The 25677-nt window shown below is 43.3% G+C and overlaps 1 protein-coding gene across 1 annotated transcript in view; it reads left to right on the top strand.

Moving 5' to 3' along the window:
* The first annotated feature begins 5046 nt into the window (after positions 1-5046).
* tpx2 (TPX2 microtubule nucleation factor) overlaps positions 5047-25677 on the top strand; it is a 48133-nt gene continuing 27502 nt past the window's right edge. Inside the window, exons 1-8 of the mRNA XM_070895899.1 lie at positions 5047-5368; positions 7544-7693; positions 9415-9520; positions 15236-15349; positions 15905-15997; positions 17877-18013; positions 21901-22049; positions 23061-23238. Coding sequence (XP_070752000.1) covers positions 5269-5368; positions 7544-7693; positions 9415-9520; positions 15236-15349; positions 15905-15997; positions 17877-18013; positions 21901-22049; positions 23061-23238 — 1027 coding nt within the window. The 5' untranslated portion in view covers positions 5047-5268. The remainder of the gene's footprint in view (positions 5369-7543; positions 7694-9414; positions 9521-15235; positions 15350-15904; positions 15998-17876; positions 18014-21900; positions 22050-23060; positions 23239-25677) is intronic.

Below are 25677 nucleotides of genomic sequence, written 5' to 3'. Positions count from 1 at the left end.
TTGCTCTGCGGTGAGGACTGGCTGGTTGAGGACCTTTGTCTTACGGATGTTTAGCGTAAGGCCTATGCTTTCGTACGTCTCAGTAAATGCCCTAGAGTGCGCAGACGCAGGCGTCATCTGCGTACGGTAGCTCGACGACAGAGGTCTTGGATCTGGCCTGGAGACGGCGAAGGTTGAACAGGTTCCCACTGATTCTGTAGTTTAGTTCCACTCCAGCAGGGAGCTTTTTGACTGTGAGGTGGAGCATGGCAGCGAGAAAGATTGAGAAGAGGGTTGGGGCAATGACACAACCCTGTTTGACCCCGGTCTGGACGTGGATTGGGTCTGTGCTGGATCCGTTGGTAAGGATCACGGCTGCCTGTCGTCGTGGAGCAGGCGGAGGATGGTGACGAACTTTTGGGAACATCCGAAATGGAGGATGACGCTCCATAGACCCTCGTGGTTGACAGTGTCAAAGGCCTTTGCAAGGTCGAAGAAGGCCATGTATAAGTGCTGCCGCTGTTCCCTGCTTTTTTCCTGTAGCTGACGTGCTGCAAAAATCATGTCCGTTGTGCCCCACAGTGGACAAAATCTACATTGTGACTCCGGGAGGAGCTCCTCGGCCACGGGAAGAAGTCAGTTGAGGAGGACTCTAGCGACGACTTTCCCAGTGGCTGATAGCAGGAAGGTTCCTCTATAGTTGCCACAGTCGGACTTGTTCCCTTTTTTAAAGATGGTCACGATTACCCACGTCTCTGAGATCTCCCAGCATGCTCTCCTCCCTCCAGGTGAGAGAGATAAGGTTGTGTATTCGTGCCAGCAGTGCCTCTCCGCCATACTTCAATGCCTCAGCAGGGATTCCGTCCGCACCCGTAGCCTTGTTGTTTTTAAACTGTCTCGTGCAGCGTTGGGGTCTCACTGAGGTGGTGGCGGGTCACATGCTGCGGGATGGAGTCGAGAATATGCGAGTCAAAGGCAGAGTCTCAATTGAGGAGATCTTCGAAAGGCTCCTTCCAGTGGGCCTTGACTGCCTCGGTATCCTTGATGAGTGTTTCCCCATTCTTGGCCAGCAGTGGGGTGGGGCCTTGGGTATTTGGGCCGTGGGTGGCCTTGACTGCGATGAAGAATCCTCGCACATCATGGTTGTCGGCCAGCTGCTGTATCTCCTGTGCTTTCTCCATCCACCACCTGTTCTTTAGGTCTCGGGTTTTTTGTTGGACCTCAGCCTTGAGCCGTCTGTAATGCTGCTTTGCTGCTCACGCGTTGGGTTGTTGTTTAAGGCTCAGAAATGCCCTGCGCTTGCGATCTATTAGCTCTTGGATCTCCTGATCATTCTCATCAAACCAGTTCTGGTGTTTCCTGGTTGAGTAACCGAGTGTCTCTTTGCAGGCACTGGTTATGGAGGCCTGGAGGGCAGACCAAGTGCTGTGGGCACTCAGGGTCGTCAAGGCACGCCAAGTTAGCTGTGAGGCGCTGGCTGTATAGGGCTCTCTTAATTGGGTCCTTAAATGCTCTGCCATTTACTTTTTTTTGCGGCACTGCTTCTGCTGCCCCCTCCGCTTTGGGGCTATGTTGGTGTCGATGATGGATCAGATTAGGCGGTGGTCCATCCAGCAGTCGTCGGCTCCTGTCATGGCGCGGGTGATGCGCACATCCTTGCGATCCCCGGCTCGGATGATGACATAGTCGAGCAAGTGCCAGTGCTTGGAGCAAGGGTGTTGCCATGATGCCTTGTATTTGTCCCTCTGGCAGAACAAGGTGTTGGTGATGACAAGTTCGTGCTGTAGACATTTTGTCAGGAGTAGGGTACCACTGGAGTTGGCTTTCCCTACCCCCTCTCTGCCAATCACGCCTCCCCAGAGGTCTGTGTCCCTGCCGACCCTGGCGTTGAAGTCACCGAGGAGGATCAGTTTGTCACGCGCGGGGACGCAGGTCAGGGATTTTTCAAGGTTGGTGTAAAAACCCTCTTTGGCCTCATCAGTTGCATCGAGTGTCGGAGCGTATGCACTGATGACTGTGGCGCACTGGTTCCGGGATAGGGTGAGTCGAAGAGTCATGAGGCGTTCGTTAGCCCCGCAGGGGGAGTCTTTGAGGCGGTCAACCAGCTCGTTTTTGACGGCAAAGCCGACTCCGTGGAGGCGCCGTTCTTCTTCTGGTTTCCCTTTCCAGAAGAAGGTGTAACCTCCACCTTGTTCCTTGAGCTGGCCTTCCCCTGCCCGCCGGGTCTCGCTTCGGGCGGCGATGTCGATATCAAAGTGTCTAAATTCCCGGGCAACTATGGCGGTGCGGCTTTCCGAACTATCGCTGTTGGGGTTGTCCATGAGGGTCCTGACGTTCCAGGTCCCGAAATTCATGTTAACGGAGTGGAAGATGCCTGTGCATGAGTTCTTTTATCGTGGGGTGGTTGTTGCACACTGGTTACCACACGAGATTAGCTGAGCGAGGTCTTGATCCAGTGGCAATGGGGTCTAAGACGACTGGAAACCAGGCACTGCTATATGGGCCTAGTTGCCTACAGCGAGATGTTGGCCATAGGCTCGGCGCTGGGTAACGCCCTTGGTGGTAGGTGATCCGAGGCTTGGCTGAGGGCAGGCATTGGGAGGATCAGTGGCCCATCGGGGTGCAGGGGGTAAAAACAGACGCAAGGCCTGCTTTTACCAGTGTAAAGAGTTTTAAAAGATAGAAAAATTAAATTTTTTTATTACTATTTTTTATATTAAAAACCCTGTCCATTAAGATAAGTTTATTTAAACTCAAATAGAACATATTTAAAAAAATTTCAAATCATTAATGTAGATTGTGAATCATCATCAGAGACAGTCCCTCTAAATCGAGGAAGACTTGCTTCCATTCTGAAAGTGAGTTCTGAGGAAGGATATTCTTGCTATTGAGGGAATGCAGCGAAGGTTCACCAGACTGATTCCTGGGATGGCAGGACTGACATATGAAGAAAGACTGGATCGACTGGGCTTATATTCAGAAGAATAAGAGGGGATCTCATAGAAACTTAGAAATTAGGTGCAGGAGCAGGCCATTCGGCCTTTTGAGCCTGCACCACCATTCAATAAGATCATGGCTGATCATCCATTTCCTGCTTTCTCTCGATAACCCCTTGATCCCTTTGGCCGTAAGGGCCATATCTAACTCTCTTTTGAATATATCTAACGAACTGGCCTCAACAACTTTCTGTGGTAGAGAATTCCACAGGTTAACCACTCTCTGAGTGAAGAAGTTTCTCCTCATCTTGGTCCTAAATGGCTTACCGCTTATTCTTAGACTGTGACCCCTGGATCTGGAACTCCCCAACATCGGGAACATTCTTCCTGCCTCTAACCTGTCCAATCCCGTCAGAATTTTATATGTTTCTATGAGATCCCCTCTCATTCTTATAAACTCCAGTGGATACAAGCCCAGTTGATCCAGTCTCTCCTCATATGTCAGTCCCGCCATCCCTGGAATCAGTCTGGTGAAGCTTCGCTGCACTCCCTCAATAACAAGAACCCTTCCTCAGATTAGGAGACCAAAACTGAACACAATATTCCAGGTGTGGCCTCACCAAGGCTCTGTACAACTGCAGTAAGACCTTCCTGCTCCTATACTCAAATACTCTAGCTATGAAAGCCAACATTCCATTTGTCTTCTTCACCGCCTGCTGTACCTGCATGCCAAACTTCAATGATTGATGTACCGTGACACCCAGGTCTCGTTGCACCTCCCCTTTTCCTAATCTGTCGCCATTCAGATAATATTCTGCCTTCGTGTTTTTGCCACCAAAGTGGATAACATCACATTATATTGCATCTGCCATGCATTTGCTCACTCACCTAACCTGTCCAAGTCACCCTGCAGCCTCTTAGCATCGTCCTCACAGCTCGCACTGCCACCCAGCTTAGTGTCATCTGCAAACTTGGAGATATTACATTCAATTCCTTCATCTAAATCATTGATTTATATTGTAAATAGCTGGGGTCCCAGCACTGAACCCTGCGGCACCCCACTGGTCACTACCTGTCATTCCGAAAAGGACCCGTTTATTCCAACTCTCTGTCTGTCAACCAGTTCTCTATCCACGTCAATACATTACCCCCAATACCATGTGCTTTAATTTTGCACACTAATGTCTTGTGTGGGACCTTATCAAAAGCCTTTTGAAAGTTCAAATACACCACATCCACTTGTCCATTCTACTAGTTACACCCTCAAAAAATTCCAGAAGGTTTGTCAAGCATGATTTCCCTTTCATAAATCAATGCTGGCTTGGACCGATCATATAAAATTCTTGGACCGAAACATTAAAAATTCTGACGGGACTGGGTAGGTTAGATGCAGGAAGAATGTTCCCAATGTTGGGGAAGTCCAGAACCAGGGGTCACAGTCTCAGGATAAGGGGTAAGCCATTTAGGACCGAGATGAGGAGAAACTTCTTCACTCAGAGAATTGTGAACCTGTGAAATTTTCTACCACAGAAAGTTGTTGAGGCCAATTCGTTAGATATATTCAAAAGAGAGTTAGATGTGGCCCTTACGGCTAAAGGGATCAAAGGGTATGGAGAGAAAGCAGGAATGGGGTACTGAGGTGAATGATCAGCCATGATCTTATTGAATGGTGGTGCAAGCTCGAAGGGCCGAATGGCCTGCTCCTGCACCTATCTTCTATGTTTCTATATCATTCCTTGTTTTCAAGTTATAGGTTTATGTTTAGGGACTTTTAAAGTCCCATTTGGGGCCAGTGTCAGCTTTGACCACGATCTCTGGTCAGTTGTGTAGTTTAAATTCACCTCACCCATTGACTCAGGCTGGTCTGAGCTGCGGGCCCCGCCCTCTCAGCTCTGATTGGCGAACTTAAATTTTAACTGGTCTTTGTCCGACGCTAATTGGCTAACCAGCGCGCGCCTGCTCGCCCAGTGCCAGTTCGAGCAGTCGCTGATTGGCCAATTCTAAACGCTGTAGTTGATGATTGGCTAATATAATTGAGTGATTCCTGATAGGCCACTGTCAAAATTGAAACCTGTTTACTTGGTTTAAAATATTCCTTTCGCAGTATAATCTCACCGGCGGCGGGAATTATCGCTCCGACAGCCTTCACCATCGGGCTCAGGGAGGTACCCCTCCCTCTCTCTCCCCCTCTCCCCAGAGCTCCGTATCCCGGGGTACGGGCGACGTCATCTCGCCGCCGCCCAATCAGCTGCTGCTTCTGAGTAAATGTGGGCTGTGATTGGTCAGCGCCCATTTGAAGTGGAGCGGTTGGGGCGTTTGATTCAAACTGTGAGCGCCAGCGAGAGCGAGAGCTATGGCGGCCTCTAACTTCACCTGGAACTACGATGCCCCGACCCACATCGATTTCAGCAAGCTGCAGGAGCACGATGACTCCACGGCCGACTACTGGTTCGGTAAGCGGCGGCGGCAGGACGGGCTGACCCGGGGCTGGGCGAGCAGGGAGAGCGTGAAATGGGCTTTCCCCCCCCCATCGCCCCTCTCCGCGGCCGCACACACACCACCCAACACCCGCTGCTGGCCGTGCACCGAGCCGCTAACGGGCCTTCGGGCGGTGGGGCTGTTGCTTCACCCTCTCCCTCTTCCCCCGCCCCCCTACTGTCTGTGCTGAGCAGCAACTTCATTCAGCCCACACTCTATAATCCTGTCGATAATATGGAGACCTGAATTGTACACTTGTCCTGCAAGTGTGGTCTAACTCCGGTTCATACCTTTAGGATAAATTCTCTTCTCTCCTTTCAATTCTATCCTAGAAATGAGCCCAGTGCTTGGGTTTGCTTTTTTTGTAAATAGCTTTTATTAACCTGCATTGCTACTTTTGTTATTTGCGTATCTGTACCCCCAGATCCTTCTGCTCCTGCATCTCATTCAAGCTCATTATCCAAGCTGTGTGTGGCCTCCTTATTCTTCCTATCAAAATGAACCACCTCACTTGCCTATATTGAAATTAATTTGCTAATTGTGCACCCATTTTTCAACTTTTAAAATGTCTTCCTTGTATCTCCTCCTCCTCCTCCTCCTCCTCCTCCTCCTCCTCCTCTTCCCCCCCCCCCCTACCCCCCAATCTAGTACTGTCTGCAAATGTTGAAATTGTACTTCTGATTCATGAGTCCAAACTATTATAAATTGTGAACTGTGGTCCCAGCACTGATTTCCACTTTAGAGCACCACTTCCCACCTTTTGCCAGTCTGAGTAGCTACCAGTAATGCCTAGACTGTCTTGTAGCCAGTTTGCTATCCATTGTGGACATGGTGCCAGGTTTGCCCCCCTGTTCTGTTCTAACTTTGAGGATTCTCCTCTCTCCCCAAAACTAAACATGGGTGAGGAAAGTGTTCATCAGTAATATAGCAACAAATGTAGAATTAGGGGGAGGAGTAGGTCATTCAGCCCCTTGAATCTGTTCTGTTATTTTATATTGGTATGGCTGATCTGTACTGTAACACTATTTTCCTGCCTAGTCTCCATTTCCCTTGATATCTTTTTACCAAATACAAATCTGTTGTGTTGAAAATTTCAGTTGACCCAACATTTACTGCCTTTGAAGCAAAGTTCCAGGTGATGCTAGTAAGTGTTTCCTTATTTCAGTGTTATGGTCTGATCTGGATTCCTAGCAGATTAGATCATCCTTTACCTTTTGTAAACCCCAGGGAATGCTACCCAAGTTTATGGAACCTGTTTTCATAATTTAAGCATCAGTATTTCTGATGACCAAAACTGAACTCCAGATGGTATTGGTCTTGCCAAGGCTCTGCAACTGAAGCATAACTTCAAAAAGCAAAATAATGTACTCTGTCTGAAATTAAAACCGAATGATTCACTTCAAATGTGAAGCTTACCACCCACCTCCACTGATATTGCCTGATCTGAGAACTTCTAGAATTCTGTTATTAATTTGAAGAATTACATCCTCATTTTTGTATTCCAATAAACATAGAAAATAGGTTTGCGAATAGGTCATTTGGCCCTTTGAGCCTGCACCACCATTCAATATGATCATGGCTGATCATGCCACTTCAGTACCCCATTCCTGCTTTCTCTCTATACTCCTTGATCCCTTTATCCATAAGGGCCACATCTAACTCCCTTTTTAATATATCCAACAAACTGGCCTCAACAACTTTCTGTGGTAGAGAATTCCACAGGTTCACAACTGAGTGAAGTTTCTCCTCATCTCAGTCCTAAATGGCTTACCCCTTATCCTTAGACTGTGACCCCTGGTTCTGAACTTCTCCCAACATTGTGAACATTCTTCCTGCATCTAACCTGCCAGAATTTTATGTTTCTGAGAATTTTAATAGAAAAATGGAGTAAAAAAAATACAATCTTGAGATTTTGCCTGATTCTGTCTAGATGGTATTGTACAGATCCTGATTTTGAGGTGCTGTTTTGTCTAATTCTAGCCAGATTGAAATCTGATAACCTTGCAGACCTCAGATTGACTGTACTAGCCAAGTGCAGGTGTTACATAAAGTGGCAGACTGCTGCAATGTTAAGGAGTTGAAGTGAGCTAAAATTTGAAGTCTGCAAACTATTGTTGCATCTTAATGAATATATTGTCTCTTGATACTAGATAAACAATCTGAGCAAGGTGGGGTAACACATAGCCCTGCTCCCATGGGAGTACCTGCCACACAAACCCAGGATTTGAGAGCACCATCACATGAAGTAGGACAACCACAATCTATTCCAAGCCAACTGAGCCAAGAGTTGGAACCTACAAGTAAGATTTTGGTTTCCTTTGTATTACTACATTTAGGGATAGTTAATGCTGCATAAACCAGCCTAAGTCAACATTGTATAATAGCAGTAGAACCAACTGTCTATATAATTTCTGTGAAAATTCTGATGCCGGTAAAGGTGAACTTACACTGCAATACCAATTACCATCGTTTCTAACCTCAGTTAACTTTCCTATAATGGACTCTACTTACTGAACAGAACTATAATTCCTCATTTATTTAACCTCCAAGGTTGCCCATTAAATAGGGAAACTGATTTGGGACAAGTCTGTGTGCTTCCATAAACTCTTTCTAGGTGAGATTGTCTCCCCTTCACCCTTTGGTACGTATGTGTGGTGTTTGAACTGAGTTCTTTCAACTGTGCCCCTCCTGAACAGTTGAATAGTTTACCAACACTCGCTGTCTGGAGTGAAGAATGAAGTGTGGAAGGCAGCTGGTGCGCATGGAACTTCTGCTTGAGTTCCTGTTAGGATGAAAATTTGAAATGCTTATTAACTTAGTTCAACTAGCAGTTCACTGTTTAACAATGTTGCATTTGTTTTAATTTCCCTAACTGTTGCAGTCTTTGATCTGACATCAATCTTTGATTCGTGCGGTCAACAAAGAGCATTCCTGGCCACTAAATTCAATGTCTAGTGTTTCACAGGAGAAAGAGCAGGGCTTTGGTGGAGAGTCTCTCTTGGGACTTTCCTATCCTATTTTATTGTATATTCCTCTTAAGATGGTGGCAATGGCTACCTATGGCAGGTTCTGTATTGACTGGTGCAAAGTGCATTGCACTGGCTAATCTGTGGTTTTTGGCTATCTGGTCTTTCCTATCTGAGAACTGTCCAGTGGGACTTGGTGTGAGAGAAAGTACACCAAGTTTTGTATGAACTGAGTTTATGGAAGGTAAAGGCTGGCAGGCCAGCCGAAGAGCATTGGAAACACACCATAAGCATGTAGTAAGATCTTGGGCACTGTGACCAGTATGATTGGCTGTCTTGAGAGGAGATGGGAACACAAAACTGGTTAGGGTGATCTCTCTGAGATGTGCCAGAGTGAATTATGCTCCTGAAATTTGGGTTTACAATCTGAAAATCTAATTGGGAAGGATAGAATCTTAAAATTTTATCATGGGAAAACTGAGGAAAATATTTTTTTATCACAACCCTGCAAATCAGTGCTATTAAGTCCAATGTAAGTTAGAAGAAATAGAGCCTTTCACAATCTCTATTGTCCCAAAGTACTTATTAAAGTCTAGTCGCTTGTAATGAAGGAAACGAGGCAGCTAATTTGTGTGCAGCAAGGTCTCTCAAACAGCAGAGATAATGACTAGATAATCTAGATGTAAGGTTGGATGAGGATGAATATTGGCCAGAACATGAGGGAGAACTTTCCTGTAGTTCAAGATAGTGCCGTGGGATACTTTTGAGTCCAATGTCTCATCTGACCATGCAGCACTCCATCAATGCTGAAGTGTTGGCTGACTTTGTGAAACCCCAACCTTCTCTGACGAGAGTGCTAACTAAACCACAGCTTGGTACATGTGTAATCGATTGTACTGAATCTGTATTGCCTAGTTAGAATTGTGCAATCTTGTATTATTTGTAGAATACATCTGATTTTTAAACTGCAATTTATTTTTGTGGGAACTAACTTTTCAAATACATTAGTTTTTTTTAAATGTTGTTCAGAGCTTTACTGTGTTTCTTTTCTTCAGAAGACACAGCTGATAGACCACCACCCAACTTGGTAACCACTCTGGAAGAATGGCAAGCCAAGACAAACAAGACTGCTGTTCATGGCCAACCAATGCTGCTGAGAAGGCAAGTAATAAATGTGGTTTCAGGAATATGGCAAAACTTGTAGCTGCTGAACAAAGATCCTGAGTCTTGAGTTAGTTGCAGTCAACTGAGATGACAGTGGTACTAAGTTTGGTGTCAGCACTTGTGCCAGAGAGTGGAAAAAATCAGCATGGTTACTTGTTTTCAATTTCTGACCCAGGCAGGAAGTACATTGAGAACAGGATAGAAACCTGTGATGATTTCCCCCTCCTGCACAAGTTGATGCACAGAAAATGAGCACTTAAGTGAGGTACTAGCTGGTGATGTGGATGCCTGTGTTTACTGATCAAGAGTTGAAGATGTTGGACCTGGAGAGCTGGGTTAATGTGCTTGTGTGGATTGGTGAGTGTGATGGGTTCTTGTAGTCTGCTATATCCCATTGGATCTCAAACTTCAACCTAGCGAAGGGACATAAAGAACATGTTGAGAAATTGATGATGAATGAAAGCAGTGAGGATGGATCGTTTGCATGTTTGGGTCTTGCACTAGATATTCTAGTTGGGTTCAGCCTCTGACCAACCTAACCTGCAATCCGGTGTGTGCCTTTACCTACCCAATATCTAGCTGAATGATAGGAGACCACAGGCAACCCTTGCCATGCCTGTAGCTGGTTGATTGGAATTTACCATGTGATTCTCCAAGTCTTCAGTAGGTGGATTGTATACACTAATCAGGTGGTGGCTTGGGCTGTAAGCTGAAGTGTAATGAGCAGGTAAATGAATAGTACTCCATTTCATGTTTACAGTGAATTACAAGTTGCTATCCTTCACCATACATTAAAACACTAAAGATCTTCCCACGAAAGTGTTTGAAACTGTTGCTATCTTGGGTACTAGAATTAAACTGGTCCAGGTGGCTGTACCTTGCCAACATCTTGCGTTTTAATTTAAAAGCTGATCCCAGGTTTACTGGGGAGTTTTTTTGCATCCCTCTCTTTCTCACCTGTTCCTCAGGCTTCCCACTGTGTCCAGTTGTTTCTTTAATGTCTTTACCTTAAATCACAAAATGGAAAAAAATAATCATCTAAATCATTTCACTGATGCTTCCTATATTCTTTTCCATCCCCCCTAATGCAGTTCTATTAATGACCCCTCCACGGTCTCAAAATTGTCTCACTGCTTGTTCAACATCCAGTTCTGGATGAGCAGACTTGTTCTCCAATTAAGTATTGCAAAGACAGAAGCCAATGTTTTCAGTCCCCACCACAAACTCCGTTCCCTAGCCACTGACTCCATTGCTCACCCCAACTTCTGATGCTAAACCACTGTTTGCAACCTTGGTGTCATATTTGATCCTGAAATGAGCTTGCGACCACATCTGCAGTACAACTAAGACTGCCTATTTCTGCCTCCATAACATTGCCCACCTCAGCTCATTTGCTGCTAAAACCCTCTTCCATGCCATTGTTACACTTGACTATTCCAATGCACTCTTGGCTGACCTCCCACATTCTACCTTATGTAAACTTGGTGATCCAAAACTTGGCTGTCCATATCCTAACTCTCATCAAGTCCTGGTCACCTATCACCCTTGTGCTCATTGGCTCCTGGTTAAACAACGCCTCGATTTCAGGGCAGGTGTTGCATCTCCTGTGCTTGTAAGGGAAAGTGCTGTGGGAGGGGGTGCTAGGTGACTTGCAGAATAGACCCAAGATGTCGTGTAGGGAGTGGTCCCTTTTGGAATGCTTGCACGGGAGGGCAAGATGTGCTTGGTGATGGGATCACACTGGAGGTGGATGAAATGGCAGACGATGATCCATTGAACGTGGAGGCTGGTGGGGTAAAAGGTGAGGACAATGGGAACTGTCGTGTTTGAGGGGGAGGGCCACGGTCGAGGACCATGATCATGGGTAGGTTATTCCATAGAAAAGTAAGCAGTTTCCAAAATGACTGAATAGAGCAATTGACAAACAATATGCAGGGGCAAAAATCTGAACAATAGAGGAATTTGAGTAACAAAAGTTAACTTCACACTAACATTCTTTTGGTGTTGTAGCTAAATTGTTAGCGAGGAAGTAAGAACTCCAAAAATGAAATTTGAGAGCATAAAATACTAAATAGCTTCTGGAAGTAATCACCAAAGGGTAACTGTTTGCTACTCTTTAGGTACACCCCTCTCCTAAAAAAATATAGGTTGAAAAATGTTAATTTGGCAGATATATTTAAGTTAAAAGGGACTAGAGACTAAAATGATTCAGTGATGTACATATAAACGTAGACATAGATAATAGGTGCAGGAGTAGATCATTCGGCCCTTTGAGCCTGCACCACTGTTCAATATGATCATGGCTGATCATGCAACTTCAGTACCCCATTCCTGCTTTCTCTCCATACCCTTTGATCCCTTTAGCCGTAAGGGCCACAGCTAACTCCATTTTATATCTAACTAAATATATCTAACTAACTGGCCTCAACAACTTTCTGTAGTGGAGAATTCCACAGGTTCACAATTCTGAGTGAAGAAGTTTCTCCTCATCTCGGTCCTAAATGGCTTACCCCTTATCCTTAGACTGTGACCCCTGGTTCTGGACTTCCCCAACATCGGGAACATTCTTCCTGCATCTAATCTGTCCAATCCATCAGAATTTTGTGTTTCTATGAGATCCCCTCATTCATCTAAATTCCAGTGAATATAAGCCTACTCGATCCAGTCTTTCTTCATATGTCAGTCCTGCCATCCTGGGAATCAGTCGGGTGAACCTTCACTGCACTCCCTCAATAGAAAAAATGTCCTTCCTCAGATTAGGAGACCAAAACTGTACACAATATTCAAGGTGGCCTCACCAAGGTCCTGTACAACTGCAGTAAGGCCTCCCTGCTCCTATACACAAATCCTCTCGCTATGAAGGCCAGCATGCCATTTGCTGCCTTCACCGCCTGCTGTATCTGCATGACAACTTTCAATGATTTTTGTACCATGACACCTGGGTCTTGTTGTACCTCCCCTTTTCCTAATCTGTCACTATTCAGATAATCTGCCTTCCTGTTTTTGCCACCAAAGTGGATAACCTCACATTTATCTACATTTTATACTGCATCTGCTATGCATTTGTCCACTCATCTAACCTGCCCAAGTCACCCTGCATCCTCCTCAGCTCACGCTACCACCCAGCTTGGTGTCATCTGTAAACTTGGAGATATTACATTCTATTCATTCATCCAAATCATTAATGTATGTTGTAAATAGCTGGGATCCCAGCACTGAACCTTGTGGTACCCCACTAGTCACTGCCTGCCATTCTGGAAAAGGATCTGTTTATTCCTACTCTTTGCTTCCTGTCTGCCAACCAGTTCTCTATCCATGTCAATACATTGCCCCAATACCATGTGCTTTAATTTTGCACACTTGCCTCTTGTGTGGGATCTTGTCAAAAGCCTTTTGAAGGTCCAAATACACCACATCCCTTAACCACTCAACTAGTTACATCCTCACAAAATTCTAGAAGATTTGTCGAGCATGATTTCCTGTTCATAAATCCATGCTGACTTGGACTGATTTCCAAATGCACTATTACATCTTTAATAATTGATTCCAACATTTTCACCACTACTGATGTCAGGCTAACTAGTCTATAATTCCTTGTTTTCTCTTTTTTTAAAAAAAAAAAAAGTGGCGTTACATTAGCTACCCACCAATTCATAGGAACTGATCCAGAGTCTCTAGAATGTTGCAAAATGGCCACCAATGCATCCACTATTTCCACAGCCATCCCAGAAAACTTATCAGGTCCTGGGGATTTATTGGCCTTCAATCCCATCAATTTCCTGACTAATAAGGATTTCCTTCAGTTCCTCCTTCTCGCTAGACCCCGAGTCCCCTAGTATTTCCGGAAGGTTATTTATCAGGAAGGATAGAAGAAAGGAAAAGGAGGTGGGGTAGTGTTGCTGGTTAAAGAGGAGATTAACACACTAGTAAGGAAGGACACTAGCTTGAATGATGTGGAATCTGTATGGGTAGAGCTGCATTGGTGGCCATTTTGCAACATTCTAGAGACTCTGGATCCGTTCCTATGGATTGGAGGGTAGCTAATGTAACTCCACTTTTTTTTTTAAAAAGGAGGGAACACCAAAGGCAGAAAACGCTAGTGGGAGTTGTGTACAGACCACCAAATGGTGGTAGTGAGGTTGGGGATGGCATCAAACAGGAAATTAGGGATGTGTGCAAGAAAGGTACAGCAGTTATCATGGGTGACTTTAATCGACATGTAGAGTGGGCTAACCAAATTGGTAGCAATATGGTAGAGGAGGATTTCCTGGAGTGTATAAGAGATGGTTTTCTAGACCAATATGTCGAGGAACCAACTAGAGAGCTGGCCATCCTAGACTGGGTCTTGTGTAATGAGGAGATTAATTAGCAATCTTGTGTGAGGCCCCTTGGGGAAGAGTTTCCATAATATAGTAGAATTCATTAAGATGGAGAGTGACAGTTAATTCCGAGACTAGGGTCCTGAAATTAAAGAAAGGTAACTTTGATGGTGGAGACGTGAATCGGCTAGGATAGATTGGCAAATAATACTAAATGGATTGACGGATAGGCAATGGCAGACATTTAAAGATCACATGGATGAACTTCAACAATTGTACATCCCTGTCTGGCGTAAAAATAAAATGGGGAAGGTGGCTCAACTGTAGTTAACAAGGGAAATTAGGGATAGTGTTACATCCAAGGAAGAGACATATATATATATTGGCCAGAAAAAACAGCAAACCTGAGGACTGAGAATTTTAGAATTCAGCAGAGGACAAAGGGTTTAATTAGGAGGGGGGAAATAGAGTATGAGAGTAAGCTTGCAGGGAACATAAAAACTGACTGCAAAAGCTTCTAATAGATATGTGAAAAGAAAATGATTAGTCAAGGCAAATGTAAGTCCCTTGCAGTCAGAATCAGGTGAATTTATAATGGGGAACAAGGAAATGGCAAACCAATTGAACAAATACTTTGTTTATGTAAGGTTCTGAATGAAACTGTGGATACCTGGTTATAATGCAGGGTTCACTGGGCTTTGAGAGTTTTGCAGGACTTGAAGAATGCAACGATGGTGCTTTCTATTAAGATGGCAATGGATGACCCAGGCAACTACAGATGTATCAATCTAGCATCAATAATGGAATCTGTTCCAAGGGATAGGCTAGAGGAATACCTGTATAGCAATGCATGAGTGAATCAGCCAGCATCGATCTAGAAGGAGGCATCTTGTGTGACCAGTCCCCCTGACTACTTTGAGAATGTTGCAGTTAAGGTAGATATTGGGATTCCTATGATGCAGCTTTGAGTATGTTTAAAAATAGAGGATGTATTTGCACTTTTAAAAACTAATTTCAGGTAAAATGTAATGACTAGGGATGGAGTGCCAGAGTTCAGTGAGTCTTTGCACCCTGTATGTTCCAAATATGAGCCAAATATGAATTTGTTAAATATGCCCTAAGTGGAGTAATGGTCACAAGATTAATACATTTGGATCGGTTATGGGATTGGGTGATTGGCAAGTGAAATTCTGCACTTGAATTGTACAGTATTGCTGTGTGGGCTTGGTATACAATACACGGGTTTGCATTGACAGCTTTAGAAAGAAACCTGAGGGTGATCGTTCATCACTCAAGGTCTGGGCCCAAACCCTAACTCCAAAATTCTGTGAATAGATTGTCAGGGCAAAGTTTTATTTGACTTGTAACGTGTTTAAATTGCAATCTTCACTAGATCGGCCCGGAGACCATCTGAGCAGCTGAGGCAACAGTTGGGCAAAATTCGAGCGATGAGAAGATCTCAAGCTGTGGAATCAACAGAGCCTCCAGTTAACAAAAAAGCTAGAGTGTACGTTGCTTTGTGTTTAAATTTGTCCTTTTGCAGGTTTTGTATATGTCACCTGAGGGGAGAAGTGTGTTCTGGGAACAGACCACTGGCAATGCTGCTTTGTAAGCTGAGCAATCAAGGATCATGCTGGTCTTCCCTGCCTCGTGGAATTGCCTGGTTTTCTGTCTCCCTCCTCTGAAACTGCAGAATTCCTCATGTTGGGAAATACTAATGGGAGAACAAAGTTTCCAAGTCTGTATCCTTTCACTCTGACCGGGGTTTGGCAAACACTGCACCGTATAAGCAATTCTTAGTTCTTGCTTGCTCCTTGTTCTTTGTGCATGGCCTGTTAAACAGTGAAGTTGCCCCTTGGTGTTGAGGCAAATTTAAAAATGGCATGAGGATGCATAGTTTGCTTGCTGTTCTTGCCCAGCCAGTATTGGAATCAAAATTCTGCTACTTGGTGGCAATTGAGGTTGTGATGATTGGACTAACATATATCTAATTAACAAATGTTTAGTTTGAGCTGGTAGCATGGGTAATAAAAAAATTAAATGCTCCTTCTACTAAATCTAGGGTTTCAACTGGAAAGCGCTCTGGGAGTAGAGTGGATGGTCTAACTCGCAACCATCCCAGTTTAACCTTACCTGGCACGCCCACAGTTCTCAAGTAAGTGTTACTACTAAAGTAATGATGCAAGTTTTTAGGATGCACTAAGTTGTCTTTTGACACCACTATTAATGTAAGCAGTGGCGAAGTTTATGCTAACTATTTTATGTAAACTGTCAATTTAATACAATCCCTAGTTGTCTAAATTTTGCATTAAATAACCTGAAATCCTAAGTATCGGGTGATGTGCACGAGAATGAGATAGGAATACCAGCACATCACCAGATTTCTCAGGTTGCCTGTTAAATGGTGGGCACTGATCACGAGTCATTTCCCTCCGATACTCCTGCGGCTTCCCTGATGTCAAGTTTTAGTTTTCGTTTCTAAATGCATTGCACATTTCAAAAATAACCATTTGCTGCGATTTAGATTGTCCTCCAATTCCCAATTCCTTCAGCCTGCACATATAAGTAGCAATTGGGCCAGTTTGCTAAAATTGTGTCTCCACAGTGGGTCAATAACCAGTGGTCATAGATTCCAAATCATTGGCAAAAAATCTAGAGGAATGCTCAGGAGAAATGTCTTTTCACTGAGTTGTCAGGATCCAGAATGCTCTACTTGAAAAGGTAGTGGAAGCTGATTCTGTATATTTTAAAAGGGCGTTGAACAGATAATTGAGGAACTTGTAAGGTTATGGACAAAAAGGAGGGATGTGGGACTAAGCACAACCACTCTTTCAGCCAGCACAGGCTGAATGCCCTCTTTTTGTACAGTACATTTCTATGATAGTGTCTAAGGTAGAAAGTTGTTTTTTTTCCAGTAAAAGTCCAAACTAGTTTACTTGCCATTTTGGACAGATGCTTAATACCTGTAGTTCGCTCCAGCCAGGTGAAGGATCATTGACCTTCCCCCCCCCCCTCAATGTTTCTGGTATCTTCTGCTTTTAATCCAGCCTTTTCGGGTTTGAAAATCTGTATTGTCACTGTTCTCGGCACCAGTCTTTATTGCATTCCATTATCACCACTTCTAAACGCCTTCTGCCCGTTACAGGCTTGATTTTGATTGACTTAATTGCCAAAAGGAATCCTAGCCTACAGAATGTTTAAGGTTCATTGACCCAGCTCTCATTAACCTCCATAACAACCAACATAACTGAATGTGAGAATAGATATCATTCAGAAGACTGCAATTAAGCTACTTGCTTGTCTGATCTCTTGGCTCCAGTCATTCAAGAACCCTCTGACTGCTACTCCATTTCCTCCCTCCAGCCCTAACTTTAGCTGTTTGTTGGCATTGGGTGCCAACTAGGGCCAGCCAATTGTATCCATTCCACTGCTGTAGCCTTTGTCACCCAGTGTAGTTGTATTGGTTGTCACGTTGGCGTGTGTATCTTGGAGCTGTGATTACATTTTAGTTATATTGCTTAGTTTTAATTTGTTGCTTTAAAATGGCTGTGTGCTCATGTTGATCCTATAGATCTTTTAAAATTCTGATTTATATTCAAAGTAAAGCTGATGCAGAAGGGGCAGGGAACTTGCTGAGCACAACTATTTTTGTATATAAGGGTATGATGTCCCTGGAGATGTGTTCCTCCTAAGGGAAGCTAGGTAAGTACATGAGGGAGAAATAGGATATTGAGGTGGAAAGAGGCGGCTGGCATATAAACACCAGCATTGTGTTGGGCTGAATGACTTATTTCTGTGCTGTAAATTCTGTAATTCTCTCTCTCTCCTCTCTCCCCCACCCCTAGAATATTGCCAGAGTTGAACTTTTTTCCATAAGAATAAGGGTCTATTCTTTAGATTAGAAATGTTCTTATTCCACTTTTGCTGTGTACAGAACTGCATCGTATGTAAATGATGAGCACCTTTTTGTAGAAAATGAATTGTTGGTTGTTGAGATGTATGTTCAGATACATCTATGCTTCCCATCCCTATAGGAGGCAGCAACATATGGGCTCAAAGGGAAAAAGCACAGAGGAGTTGGAGATGGAAAAGATTGCTCAATTTCAGAAGGAAGTGGCAGAGCAGAGGAAGCTTAATGAGGAGTCGCTGAAGCTGGCCATATCTGGTGCAGGTATACTAACAGATCTGAACTTCTCTTTTGTTCCTCCTGAAGGCTGTGTGGTTCCACACATGCTGTCTGGTAGCTTGCCCAAGTAGGCCATTCTAGATATTTCAACCTAAATGGCAGGCTATGACCTAGAGCCATTCACAGCTGACCCCTTTCATGCTGTTAAGCAGGGCCATGGTGCAATGATCTGGAGTGGATGCACCATTTCTTGCTCCTTGCTAGTGGAGGGGTGATGTATTTAATTGTAGCAACGCTCCTAAGATTGTGTAACTCATCGCAAACCTGGACATCAGACTTTCTGGAACGACTGGGGAAAGCTGGACGATGAATTGGTGGAGTTGCAGGCTACTTACTTTGGATAGTAGGAGTGAATACTTGCACTACAATATAAAGAACTGGATCAGCAATCTGGGTGCAAATTGTGCTAGTTTTCTGAATTGGTTTTATCGTTCAAGTTTCCATTTAAACTGATTTGCATTATCACACGTAAAATTGTCCACGAGCCAGTGCAATCGGGCAGTGTAAGAATTTTTTTGCATTAAAAAAGTATTGTGGTAACCTGGTGTTTTATTAATGCAGCTGAAAATGGGTTTATCTCAAGAGCAGCATTTTTTGTCTAGTCCAAAACAAGAAACCTGATTTTTAAATAACTGAAAATTACTTTTTGAAAAAGTACAGAACTATTTACTAGTTTCATTGCTGTACAGTAGTCAGTTAGTAAATTAAATATATTTCAATTTAAAAAGTGCTTATTTATGCCCTTGCACCAAAAAGCTAAATTTTCAGGGCCTCCTAAAATGGCTGCAATTAGCAGAAACTCGGCATGGTGACTAAATCAATCTGGGGGTGGGGCCAGCTTCCAGCAGAATTATTTGTTAAATAAGAACATAAGAATTAGGAACACGAGTAGGCCATCGAGCCTGCTCTGCCATTCAATAAGATCATGGCTGATCTGGTCGTGGACTCAGCTCCACTTACCCGCCCTCTCCCTGTAACCCTTAATTCCCTTATTGCTTAAAAATCTATCTATCTTTGACTTGAAAACATTCAATGAGCCAGCCTCAACTGATTCCTTGGGCAGAGAATTCCACAGATTCACAACCCTCTGGGAGAAGAAATTCTTGCTCAACTCGGTTTTAAATTGGCTCCTCTGTATTTTGAGGCTGTGCCCCCTAGTTCTAGTCTCCCCCACCAATGGAAACAACCTCTGCCTCTATCTTGTCCATCCCTTTCATGATTTTAAATGTTTCTATAAGATCACCCCTCATCCTTCTGAACTCCAAGGAGTAAAGACCCAGTCTACTCAATCTATCATAAGTTAACCCCCTCATTTCTCAAATCAGCCTAGTGAATCGTCTCTGTACCCCTTCCAAAGCTAGTATAATCCTTCCTTAAGTAAGGTGACCAAAACTGCACGCAGTACTCCAGGTGCAGCCTTACCAATACCTTATACAGTTGCAGCAAGACCTCCCTGCTTTTGTACTCCATCCCTTTCGCAATGAAGGCCAACATTCCATTTGCCTTCCTGATTACCTGCAAACTAGCCTTTTGGGATTCATGCACAAGGAGACTGGAGTGCATCATCACGCCCGGCAACCAAATTTTAATTTGATTGTTTTTAAGTTAATTTGTTTCAATTGCCGGTGCTGTTAGTGTCCCCCTCCCCTTTTATAGGGGGCACTTGGAGAAGGAGAAAAAAAAGAAAAAAAGCCTTGTAAATGGTTGGTGTTTCCCCCCAGATCGGGGGGGGGGGGGCACGGTTTAATGTTTTGTTTACTCCCAAAAAGAATTTCATGCACAAGGACCCCCAGGTCCCTCTGCACCACAGCATGTTGTAATTTCTCCCCATTCAAATAATATTCCCTTTTACTGGGTTTTTTTTTCCGCCAAGGTGGATGACCTCACACTTTCTGACATTGTATTCCATCTGCCAAACCTTAGCCCATTCGCTTAACCTATCCAAATCTCCTTGTAGCCTCAGTCCTCTACACAACCCGCTTTCCCACTAATCTTAGTGTCATCTGCAAATTTTGTTGCACTACACTCTGTCCCCTCTTCTAGGTCATCTATGTATATTGTAAACAGTTGTGGTCCCAGCACTGATCGCTGTGGCCCACTAACCACTGATTTCCAACCGGAAAAGGACCCATTTATCCCGACTCTCTGCTTTCTGTTCGCCAGCCAATTCTCTATCCATGCTAATACATTTCCTCTGACTTCATGTACCTTTATCTTCTGCAGTAACCTTTTGTGTGGCACCTTATCGAATGCCTTTTGGAAATCTAAATACACCTCTATCCACCATGCTCGTTATATCCTCAAAGAATTCCAGTAAGTTAGTTAAACATGATTTCCCGGTCATGAATCCATGCTGCGTCTGCTGGATTGCACTATTCCTATCTAGATGTCCTGCTATTTCTTCCTTAATAGTTTCAAGCATTTTCCCCACAACAGATGTTAAACTAACCGGCCTATAGTTACCTGTCTTTTGCCTGCCCCCTTTTTTAAACAGAGGCGTTACATTAGCTGCTCTCCAATCTGCTGGTACTTCCCCAGAGTCCAGAGAATTTTGGTAGATTATAACAAATGCATCTGCTATAACTTCCGCCATCTCTTTTAATACCCTGAGATGCATTTCATCAGGACCAGGGGACTTGTCTACTTTCAATCCCATTAGTCTGTCCAGCACTACCTCCCTAGTGATAGTGATCATCTCAAGGTCCTCCCTTCCCACATTCCTATGACCAGCAATTTTTGGCATGGTTTTTGTGTCTTCCACTGTGAAGACGGAAGCAAAGGTCTCGGCCATTTCCACATTTCCCATTATTAAATCCCCCTTTTCATCTTCTAAGGGACCAACATTTACTTTAGTCACTCTTTTCCGTTTTATATATCTGTAAAAGCTTTTACTATCTGTTATGTTTTGCGCAAGTTTACCTTCGTAATCTATCTTCTATTAAACCAATGCAAAAGATCTCAAACTCTTCACAGTAAACATAACTTGCACTTGAAATTCCATGATCTATTGTGCTGCTAAGCGCAAACTCTACCTCACTATCTTCTGAATCGTGTGCCTTTTTAATAAACCTCATTCTAGAATTTTTTTTAAAAGGGAAACATTCCACAGACATGAGCTCGAACACTACTCTTTTTATTTCTGTAGTTATTCTCTGGACTTTTTTCTTTAAACTGCACAGCATCATTTAAATGTTATACTGCCTGAGTGCCCTACCACAACTTGAGAACAAATGTAAGCTACCAACTGTCGAAAGTTATTATTTTGAATGCAAAATGTTGTAGTCTGTGTTGTGAATTGCTCCTCATTCACTCACCCTATGTATGCAGGTGGTAACTATTCTCCAAGGAGGAAGGCACAGACCCACTGGGAATGCTGGGCCTGGTGCAAGACTATACTCTTTCCCCTGCCTGCCACTGTTGAGTCTACTCTTGATGTAATGTTGCTTAATTCAATTATTGGGTGACTTGAATTGGACTTGCAAAGTAGGGTGTTTGGAAGAACTTTTGACAGTCTCTTCTGTGGTAATACAATGTAACCAGCCTGTATACAAGAAATGATAGTGGGACTGGTGATCCATCTGCCAAAATAGGAAACATTGGGGGTGATGTACAATGATTTTATTTTACTTTATAAAATCTTAATACCAGCCTCATCAAATTCTCCTTTTGGAAAAGTATGTGGTAAAATTGCTTCTGTGGTATTAACACTGTTTTCTTAGCAAGCCTTTAAAAAAAGCACAAATTCTCAGACTCTGTACATATTGCCATTCTCCCTTTCTAATGAATAGGGGACTGATAATGCTGTTTAGACAAGGTTATGTTTAATGCAATAGTTTAAATACCTATTTCAGCTTTGACCTATGAATTTTCAGGTCAGAGTAAGAAAAGGGCACCAATACCGCCCACAATACCAATGGATATCAAGTTTCATACTGATAAGCGCATTAAATCACACGATGAAGGCCAAGTGTACAAGGAAGTGAGCTTCACCAGTGAACTGCGCAAACATCTCCAGTCTCCTGTGAGTATATTGTATCTTTCACTAGATCTGTGAATTGTACAGGGTATTGCAATGAACAGGGACTGGAGGGGAAAGGAAATACTGGCTGAATTCTCTGCCCCTTCACCTCGATGTCAATAACTAATCATACTGGAAGTTGAAGTTTAAATTGCATAAGTGATCGGGTAACTCCTTCCATGCATCTCTACATGGTCTTTTCCCCTCTGACTCGAGCTGTTGGTGCTTGTATTACAATCTTACTGTATTGAAGCTTTTGGGTAATCTGCCTGAGGAGATTCCTGATGGTGGTTGTCACTCTTGTGGCAATTCTTGTCTGGCTTTGGAATTTTATTTCATTTTTCTCTTGTGTCTACTGTTTAAAACAGGCAATTTGGCCCAACTGGTCTGTGCTGATATTTATGCTCCACACTTCCTCCCACCTTATTTCATCTCGCCCTATCAGCATTAACTTCTATTCCTTTCTTGCACATTTACTTTTCTAGCATTCCCTTAAATGCATCTATTTTCATCTACTTCGTTTGGTAGAAAATATTCTGAGTGAATGAATTCCTTACTGGATTTATTAGTGACTAATCTTTTATTGATGACCCCTAGTTTTGGACTCAAGTGGACACATCATCTTTACCCCTCATCAAACCCAGCAGGGACCTGTTGGGCTGAATGGCCTGTTTCTGTGCTGTAATTACTATTTAAGCTTCTTTGGGTCACCCTTGCCTTTTTTAAAAGCTGCAGCCTGTTCCGTCTGTTGAGATAACTGAGCACCTTCTCAAAGATGGTCGATGCTGGAGGGGAGTGGATAAACAGTGTTATATTTGTACTATCTGAGGAACACTTGATTCTTAAATGCTTGGCCTATTTGCAGACTGATCTTAGAGTTCAGTACTGCAAATTGGTTTGATACTTTAAATCTGTCTGATACAGAATCGACAGCTGATAATAAATGTTGGTGTACATTATTACAAAATATTGCTGTTGCTTTTATTTAACAATACTGACCACTTACCACCCCAGGCTCGTGGACACAAAAGTACGACCGTGCCGAAGCCTTTCAACCTCTCGTGTGGGATCAAAAGGAAGCTTTCGGATACAGATCGTCAAGAATACGTTTCTCTGGCACAGCAGGTTGCGGCATTTCAATCTCGTACACCATCACGATATCAGTTGAGGAGCAGCCATCAGGTGGAGGAAGGTAATTTGAAATTTTCCTCCACTGGACATGTAGATTTATGTTGTATCTCTTTGCATGGTTGAATTAATCCAAAAAAATGATAGGTAGACCATCCATATTAGAATTTGATTCTCCAAGGTCAGCCACCCGGTGTTGTACTGAGCGCACATCAACTAGTACTTGCCACAGTTGTCTTGTGCATCAGGTTTCACAGCACAGTGGTTCTGGTACTAAATTGGTGTTGTGGTGTCGTATTCTGATGTGTCACGAGCTAGTGCCTGTGATTTGTCGGGGTACTGTTTAAATGTGCTTTTGTCTTCCTTTGAGAATTGTGTGGAACCATCAGAGCAGTGTGTTCTAACTTTCTAAAAGTGCCAGTCAGTCTAGTGATGCTGACTTTTGAAGTGCAGGAGGTCCCTATCAATGGGCAGTGTTTGCATTACTTAATATTTTGTTGTGATGCAATAGAAAATAGGTAGCCTTGCTGTGAACTGTCTTCTGTTCAGCTGTTGAGATTCTATGTAAAGTAACAATTTTTAATATGCTATTGTCCTCATCTCGAGTGCTGTTTCATCTACAACACAGGAGGAGGCCATTTGGCACATTATGCTGACTCTCGAGCTATCTAATTAGCTGACTCCCCTGCCCTGTCCCCAAATGTTTGATTTTGAAGTATTTATCCAAATCCCTTTTTGAAAGTTGTTCTACTTCCACCAGCCTTTCAGGCCGTGCATTCCGGAACATCACGATGCGTAATTTTATTTTTCCTTGTATCTCCTCTGGTTCTTTTGCCAATTACTTTAAATCTGTGGTTACTGACATCTCTGCCACTTGAAACTATTTTACACTATCAAAACCCTTCATGATGGATTGCAACAAAGGCTCACCAGACTGATTCCTGGGGAGAAGGGATTATCCTAATGAGGAGCTTGAGTAAATTAGGCCTGTATTCCCTAGAGTTCAAAAGAATGTGAGGTGATTGTCGTGTATGAAAGAGTCAGACTGAACACTGAGCTCAAAGTAAGTTGTGACCGTAGTCTTTTATTGCAGGTCTCCAGAGTGCCTCTCCAACCTGTCCTCCTTAAATACCTGTGCTCCCAAGGCATGTGAAAAAGGAACGGCAGTAGTTATGGGGGATTTTAACCTACATATCGATTGGTCAAATCAAATCGCAGGGGGTAGCCTGGAGGAGGAATTCATAGAATGCATACGGGATTGTTTCTTAGAACAGTGTTACAGAACCTACAAGGGAGCAAGCCATTTTGGATCTGGTCCTGTGTAACGAGACAGGAAAAATAAATGATCTCCTCGTAAAAGATCCTCTCGGAATGAGTGATCACAATATGGTTGAATTTGTAATACAGATTGAGGATGAGGAAGTTGTGTCAAACGAGAGTACTATGCTTAAACAAAGGGGACTACAGTGGGATGAGGGCAGTGTTGGCTAAAGTAGACTGGAAACAAGGACTAAACGGTGGCACAATTGAACAGTGGAGGACTTTTAAGGAGCTCTTTCATAATGCGCAACAAAAATATATTCCAGTGAAAAAGGGCAGCAAGAGAAGAGATAACCAGCCGTGGATAACCAAGGAAATAAAGGAAAGTATCAAATCAAAGACCAATGCATATAAGGTGGCCAAGGTTAGTGGGAAACTAGAAGATTGGGAAGATTTTAAGCAACAGCAAAGAATGACTAAAAAAGCAATAAAGAAAGGGAAGATAGATTACGAAGGTAAACTTGTGCAAAACATAAAAACAGATAGTAAAAGCTTTTCCAGATATATAAAATGGAAAAGTGACTAAAGTAAATGTTGGTCCCTTAGAAGATGAAAAGGGGGATTTAATAATGGGAAATGTGGAAATGGCCAAGACCTTAAACAATTATTTTGCTTTGTCTTCACAGTGGAAGACACAAAAACCATGCCAAAAATTGCTGGTTGTAGGAATGTGGGAAGGGACGACCTTGAGATGATCACTATCACTAGGGAGGTAGTGCTGGACAGACTAATGGGATTGAAGGTAGACAAGTCCCCTGGTCCTGATGAAATACATCCCAGGGTATTAAAAGAGATGGTGGAATTTATAGCAGATGCATTTGTTATAATCTACCAAAATTCTCTGGACTCTGGGGAGGTACCAGCGGATTGGAGAGCAGCTAATGTAACGCCTCTGTTTTTAAAAAAAAAAAAAGGGGGCAGGCAAAAGGCAGGTAACTATAGGCTGGTTAGTTTAACATCTGTAGTGGGGAAAATGCTTGAAACTATTGAGGAAGAAATAGCGGGACATCTAGATAGGAATAGTGCAATCAAGCAGACGCAGCATGGATTCATGACCGGGAAATCATGTTTAACTAACTTACTGGAATTCTTTGAGGATATAACGAGCATGGTCGATAGAGGTGTACTGATGGATGTGGTATATTTAGATTTCCAAAAGGCATTCGATAAGGTGCCACACAAG

The sequence above is a fragment of the Pristiophorus japonicus genome, chromosome 12, assembly GCF_044704955.1.
Source record: "Pristiophorus japonicus isolate sPriJap1 chromosome 12, sPriJap1.hap1, whole genome shotgun sequence".
NCBI classification, from domain to species: Eukaryota; Metazoa; Chordata; class Chondrichthyes; family Pristiophoridae; genus Pristiophorus; species Pristiophorus japonicus.
Note: the sequence above shows the minus strand (reverse complement) of the source record. Positions and strands in the feature narration are given on the sequence as shown.